Raw genomic sequence first — 7,936 nt, 5'->3', positions numbered from 1 at the left:
GATTCCATATTGTTTATTTACCAGACTGTGATAAGAAATATTAGGGGTAGCTGCACTATTTATAAGCTTGTGAGTGGTACTCCATACAAGTGTAGAATGCTGTACTCATTGTGAGTGACTTTAGTTTTAACTAGGTTTATTGTCTCATCCTCTAGCCCATGTAATTAAAGTAGCAGACATATTTTTGTACAGCTGATTACTAACTTTAACCCAAGATTCATCATAGCCCCCCCCCCCCAAAAAAAAAAAAAAAAAAATCAGACAGAAATTATCCCTAGTGTACTGCAGCAGATAACTCGCCTTTGTTACATGTGGGGTATTTGGGTAAAGCAACCAATGTTAACAAACAGCAGGCTCGCTTGGCATTTTGTATAATGAACTGATGAAGCGACTCTTATGGAGTACAAAGCTCATTTTGTGCAAACTTGATTGAGTTAATATCATATCAGCAAATTTTACTGGGAGAAGAATCCTCTTCTTTTCTTTGTGTTACAAACCAGCACAGATTACACATTTTAATGATCTGAAAATGTTTGGTATACAAAATCATGCTTATTTCAGTATTAGCAAAAACACGAGCGATTTTTCAACATAAACACCCAGCTGTGTCTATTTTAAAAGCAGTTCAATGACAGCTTGCTCTTATGAGCATGCAATCAGCTAATTTCGCTTTTTTTTCCCTTCTGTGTTAATCAACACTTTCCTTCCTGCACATCAGAGCACAAATAGTGCAGTTACCCCACATCAGTAAATGTTTATCTAACCTGTCCTTTCAAAGAATCCGGTTACACCAAAATGTAGTCACGCAATGTAGGGGAGAGATTAGAGGCCCAGCACCAGGTGAGACTCTGGATCTGGAAAACTATGTTATTTACAAACACATCTCATATAGAAATTAGAGAGATAGCTCACAGAGTTTCTATAATTCTAACACAACAATAAACATGTAGATAGATTAGATAGGATAGATAGATATAGATAGATGGATAGATAGATAGATAGATAGATAGATGGATAGATAGATAGATAGATAGATAGATAGATAGATAGATAGATAGATAGATAGATAGATAGATAGATGATAGATAGATGGATGGATGATAGAGGCAAACTCACTACTTACATAGATTTAGCCTGTAATAAATACAGCTACAGCTGAATATTTTTAGAATTCAAAACCGGTTAAACGATTTGTCAGCCTGAAATCTTGATACATTTTTCTTCCCTTGTATACTTTTTTTGTAATATATATGCACACATTCTCATTGGATATCTACATGTATTATATTTCTATATTTATGATCTGTTAATTTAATATGAGGTAATTAATTATTTGGACAAGAATATTTAAACGTCCAATTTTAAATACACACAGTAAATAAGTATAAAATAGTGGATTTATGTATTTTTTGTCTTCCTTCACAATTTTGGAAAAAAATAAATATATTTTACAAACCGTAAATATCTCCCAGTTACAGAAACCTGCAAGGAAACAGTACTTGGGGGTCACTCGGGTTAATCCAAAACACAAGGCTTTGAGGCATCCCACCTTCCAATGTTGTGTTATGGGAGAGAGGTTTGTGGTGTCTGCTTACATAGGGTATTTGTAGCTCTGCCATACACAATGCTGGGGAATTGAAATCACAGTAACATAGATAGATAGTGCACTTGGCACACAAACACACAGTGTCTACATGTTGCATCACATACATATAATACAAATGTATATTCATTATAACTTGTAGCCAGCTCTTACACTCATAATATAATTAGAATCATTTTGAAGGACCCAGACAACTTAAACATAACGTTATTCATCACAAAATTATAATCACTCTGTACACACTTTTACTGTATACTGCATCTCACCTCCTATAACATGAATCTCAAGCACACAATAATAAATACACTTATATTCACTGTATGTTTAGATTGCACAGTTGTATTCATTATTTTCCATAGCCACAGCCCAGCCAGCACTTTGCATTGCACCTCATAAAACACACACACACAGTGCCTTTATACTGTTCTTCTTAAACACACATATAATCATTTTGCACACACAGCCAGCTCAAATATTGTGCACCTCATAATAACACACTATCAGTCCCACTGAAAAAAAAATACAGACAGTACATGTATATTGCAAACATAATATCAATCATTATCCAACTAATATAGTGGCAGATTTTATTTAGTGCACCCCAAATACATAATAAATAGACGCGTGGGCAGTATCTGTATATTAGACTTGGGAAAACACATGATTAATAAATATATTGCAAAAAAACCAACTCCTTCAATTTGTACTTCAAATCATAGATACAATATAATTATCCTGCACACACAAAGTAGCCGCATTAACACACCGAATGAAATACAATTCGTTTACATAAAAACATTCCTATCAATATGTAGACATTGTACATATACATATAAAATAGTAATACCTCACCCATGTGTGCATACTATCAGTAGCTGTATTATCACACCACAATACACACATTTAACAGAGACATAAACACTTTGCAATCATACACACACAGTAACTTGATATTACAAATCAATGTACTGAATAAAATATAATCCATACAGTCATACTGCAGATGTGTGCTCACAAACCTGGTACCTGGTTATTACAACTCATCACACCAAATACAATATCATTATTCTGCACACACTCCTGAATATTTCACCTTCTACCAGATATGCCAGTAATTTGAACACACATTCTTTTCTTGTATATTATTATAAGCACAGGCAATAATGCATACAATGATCAATTTGCACATACACTGAAGTACCTTATACTAATCCTAAATAGAGTCAATACAATATAATTGGTCTGTACACACAGTCATTACCTGGATATTGCACCTCTCATGCACACAACAATAATTTAGCTGGGCACCCCTCTTGCCAGACTGTAAAACCAGGGGGCAACCCCATGTTCATATGGATCAGTTTATTTATGTAACACCGCTGGGGTTAGCAAGCAATAAGCACACACACACAGTAAATACAAGGCGATCGCCCACTGTTCTAACACTTAGTCATTAAATTACAAGCAACGAAATCTCTTGCTGAAGATGAAGAATTGTTAATGAGTATACAAACAACAGCAATATAACGCAGTAAATACTCTGCATACACAAAGGCTACAGTAGGGCTGAGTGGCAGGTCCCTGAGATGTTTCTGACTATGGATTCCCAAATAATCAAGGTTCACGTGTCATGCATACATAATATTAATCACTGCAATAATCAAGGGAAGAGGGTGAAGATTCTATCTCATGAATTTATAATAATAATAATAATCATCATTCTACAGTTTTTTAACGATAATCAAGGTTATGGGATGTGTCAAACCATTAATATTTACATATTTCTGTACCAGAGGAAGCCTGCCCTGTCCCCAAGCCAAGCCACATGTCACTGAGTTTTTGTTAATGTTGCCTGGAGGAATTTATGCACACACAAAAAAAATGATACACACAATTTCACCTGGAGCTTTCACCTATTCAGAAGCAATAATACAAAAGTAAAATAAAATAAATGATCATCCATTGCATAACGTTACATGGATAAATGCAATCACTGCAATTGTTAAGAAATACTCAGTCCAATGGCTGGAAAAGTAGTCCCTCGGCTCATCTATTTTCTTTGCTTCATGATTATTTTCCCCCTAAAAGAAAGGTATAAACAAACTTTAATCAATAAGAGAAAATATTGACGTAAAAAAAAACTAAAATGGTCCAATACAGTGGGAAGAAAGCAATGGCAGATATTTAGTAAGAGAAAGGGAGGGTGAACACGTTTGGGAAAAAAAAAAGAGGGGGAGGGGAAGAGAAACGAACAGACTCCTTCCCAGATCCCTCCGCAGCTCAAGGAGTTGGGGGAGGTGAAGGGGCGGAGTAAGAACACCGGGGCTGAGTTCAGAGTCATCTCTGGCTCCGGATTGGACAGAGAAATAAAAGACGCTTTGACGCTTAGTGTTCTCCTATTGGTTCCAGAACCCAAAGGTTAAACCGAATTCTTCTTTTTTTTTACAGGCTGGTGTCTCTGGGTCTGGAATTAATTGTAGCTATAGCTGTCTACTCTAGTTGCTGAGAGGGGAGGTTGTTGTGTTTATTTTGAAGAGACATGAAGTAGTTGATTCATTTTCTCCCCTGGCTTCATCTGAATATATTTATATATGTATATATTTATAAGTATATAATTACTACCAATATTATGTGAATTTTGTTGGGGTTTTTTTTTGTTGTTTTTTTTTTGCTACATGACTTACCTGTGTTTGGAGACATTGGTACGAGAGAGCCTCCTGCGCTGCTCCAGCTTCTCCTGTTCTTGTTTCTGCAACTTTACTTGAGTGCATTGCTCCCCTCTTTTGTGATATGTTGGACATGGGGGAGAGAAAAGAAGTCAAAATGATCCCTAAGTCATCATTCAGTATCAACAGCCTGGTGCCAGAAGCTGTGCAAAATGACAACCACCCTCCGCCTCACCATCATCACCACCACCACCACCACCAGCTTTCCCAACAAGCACACCACCTTCAATCACACCACAGACCGGTGCAGGAAGAGGACGAGCTAGACAAAACCCTCCTGGAGGTGAAAACTGAAAGCTTGCCACCTGGGAAAATAGACCCTGCTTCCTCCGAGCTTCCTGGAGTGGAAGAAAAGGAAAAGTCTGATGAGAAAAAGGTGGATGGTGGTGGGAAGGATGGAGAGAGTGGAAAGGAAGGGGAAAAGAAGAACGGCAAATACGAGAAGCCCCCCTTTTCTTACAATGCCTTGATCATGATGGCCATCCGCCAGAGCCCAGAGAAGCGCCTGACCCTCAATGGGATCTATGAGTTTATCATGAAAAACTTCCCATATTACCGGGAGAACAAACAAGGCTGGCAGAACTCCATCAGGCATAACCTCAGCTTGAACAAGTGTTTTGTCAAAGTCCCCCGCCACTACGATGATCCTGGGAAAGGGAACTACTGGATGTTGGACCCTAGTAGTGATGATGTCTTTATTGGTGGGACCACTGGGAAACTACGCAGGAGATCTACAACATCTAGGGCTAAATTGGCTTTCAAACGAGGGGCCAGGCTCACCTCCACAGGACTGACTTTTATGGATAGGGCTGGCTCCTTGTATTGGCCTATGTCACCTTTTCTTTCTTTGCATCACCCAAGGGCCAGCAGCACTTTGAGCTACAATGGGACAACCTCAGCCTACCCCAGCCACCCCATGCCCTACAGTTCAGTGTTGACTCAGAATTCATTGGCCAACAATCATTCATTTTCCACGTCCAATGGCCTGAGTGTAGACAGACTTGTCAATGGGGATATACCCTATGCCACCCATCATCTCACAGCAGCTGCTCTGGCTGCCTCAGTGCCATGTGGGCTGCCAGTACCTTGCTCTGGTACCTATTCCTTGAACCCTTGCTCTGTGAACCTTTTAGCTGGACAAACAGGCTACTTTTTTCCCCATGTACCTCACCCAATAACTTCTCAAAGCAGCACTTCAATGACGGCCAGAGCAGCTTCTTCATCCTCCTCGCCCCAGGCTCCTTCCACCCTTCCCTGTGAGTCCCTAAGACCTTCTTTGCCAAGTTTTACAACAGGACTATCTGGAGGACTTTCTGATTATTTCACACATCCAAATCAGGGTTCTTCATCCAACTCTTTGATACATTAACATCCAGGGGAGTAGACTGTAAGTGAACATTTTACACACATTTAAATTGTACATGAAAGTAAAAAGAAACAAGCAAGCGAACAAAAAAAAAATAAGAAAAAAGACAAGTCCAGGTATTTTTTATGAAGTCCCCCATATTTTGTGTACGTTTGTTCAGTCTCTAGGGTTCTATATTATTCAGATAAGGCGTGGTGTCAATACAGGTGATGATGTTGGAAACAGAGCTACTGAAATGTAAGAGTCAAATCTATTGCGGAATGTACATTTTAACTCAAAATAGTGACTGCAATTGTTTTATTCAAAACAGTTTTCTAACCGATAGTGGCCAGAATTCTATATCTTCAGTATTATAAGTTTTCATAAACTCACTGGCTGTAGTAACCTTTAAAAAAAAAAAAAATACATGATTAGTAAACTGCACAATGAAAAGATGCAAATACTATTTTCTATTTAATTGTTATTAAAAGTACAATTGCATAATGCCTATATTCTGACCATTGTTTCATTATCATCTCACCATAATAAGAGATGGGATTTTGTTTACTTTATAGACCAAAGATTGGGTTTATTTTACATCATGCAGTCAGATTTTTGAACAGTAAAAAAATAAATACATGAAGTGATCTGTATGTACATTTGAGTTGGCAGCACTGACCATTGCAAAAAATAAAACATAAAAAAATAAGGGGGACAAATGAATACTGCCTTCAGTTTGTGTTGTGTATATTTTGGTGTATGTGCTCACTAACCGGTCGGTCACCTATTTTTTATGTAGTGAATCGTTAAAACCGATTGTACTTCTAGGTAAATCTTGCAAAATATGTATAACCCGTGTTGAGTAAAAATGCATACATTCGAGTGATTGTTATTGTTGTCTTAAAATTTCTTGATTGTGATAATGTGGTCATATGCCCGTGTTTGTCACTTATACAAATGTTTACTATGAAGACACAGAAATAAAAATAGGCCAAATTCATATATAATATAGTTCTGTCTTTTTTATGAATTATAATTACTTAAAGCTTCTGATGTCCTAAGTACTTGTATCAGACACATAATGCTATATATATATATATATATATATATATATATATATATACACATACACACACACACACACACACACACACATATATATATATATATATATATATATATATATATATATATACACACACACAGAATGGTGTTTGAAAGTAGGTGTGTTAAAAGAAATATTGGCGCTTTATAGATAGATGGATGGATAGATAGGTAGATAGATAGATTGATATCCACATACTCGTCTTTAAACATTTGTATACACTAATTAAATGTTGCTTCTGTAATTCAATTAATTCACATTTTATAATACTAGTTTAGTAGAATTGTATTTTACTTGAAACAAATGAAAGTGAACTGGTTCAAAATAGTAACTATGTTTAATATATAATTGCATATGTTCTCTGCACTAATCACTGAGATGCAGCTATCTTATAACTAAAACAAATTAAATATTTTTATTTTATTTTGTCATGTCATTGAAAGAATGTGTATATACATATATATATATATATATATATATATATATATATATATATATATATATATATATATATATATATACACACACACACACACACACACACACACACACAAGCACACAAGCAAAGAATTTTAGCATTTTATTCATTTATTTGGAATCACACTTTGGAAAAGTTCTGCAATTATTTTAAACTGGATATGTATATTTATTTCAATTTTCCTTGTAATTATTTGGATTAATACAACTTTAAAACTCGAGAAAATGATTAGAAAACTTAAAAAAAGCTTTTCCAGCTAATTGGAGCCCGCAGGGAGTTCCTGGTTTACAAATGAGTCATTTGTCAGTGTTGCAGGGTGGGTTTGAGATGTGTTCTTCCTCTCACAATGGGGCCTAATGAAAAATAGGCTTTGTGCGGGAGATTTATCTGGATAAAACTTCAGTTCCAGTGTGCAGCATCCAGATTATCCAATCAACCAAATTCGCAAACAAGATTTAATGCTATAAAAAGAGGATACATCCTCGCAGCCCCAGGCCTGTACAGGCCTAACCTCACCAGCAGTGAAAGAGTGGAGCAAGTTGGGAAAGCTCCCAGGATCTGCATTAAAGGATAAAGCTAGTATATGTGTGAGATGTGGGGATTAGTACAACACAGCAATTTATGGGTTTTATTCACTTGTTCAATGTATTACAATACTCATTCTGGAATTATGGGATAA

At 36.4% G+C, this 7,936-nt stretch overlaps 1 protein-coding gene across 1 annotated transcript; it reads left to right on the top strand.

The window, feature by feature from the left end:
• The first annotated feature begins 4,393 nt into the window (after positions 1 to 4,393).
• Positions 4,394 to 5,698, top strand: FOXG1 (forkhead box G1). The gene has a single exon (XM_053689773.1). It carries the CDS (start codon positions 4,394 to 4,396, stop codon positions 5,696 to 5,698), a length of 1,305 nt encoding a protein of 434 aa, XP_053545748.1.
• Positions 5,699 to 7,936: the final 2,238 nt, after the last annotated feature.

Source organism: Bombina bombina, chromosome 1 (genome assembly GCF_027579735.1).
Source record: "Bombina bombina isolate aBomBom1 chromosome 1, aBomBom1.pri, whole genome shotgun sequence".
Classification (NCBI taxonomy): domain Eukaryota; kingdom Metazoa; phylum Chordata; class Amphibia; order Anura; family Bombinatoridae; genus Bombina; species Bombina bombina.
This window is presented reverse-complemented; position numbering and strand designations above follow the sequence as displayed.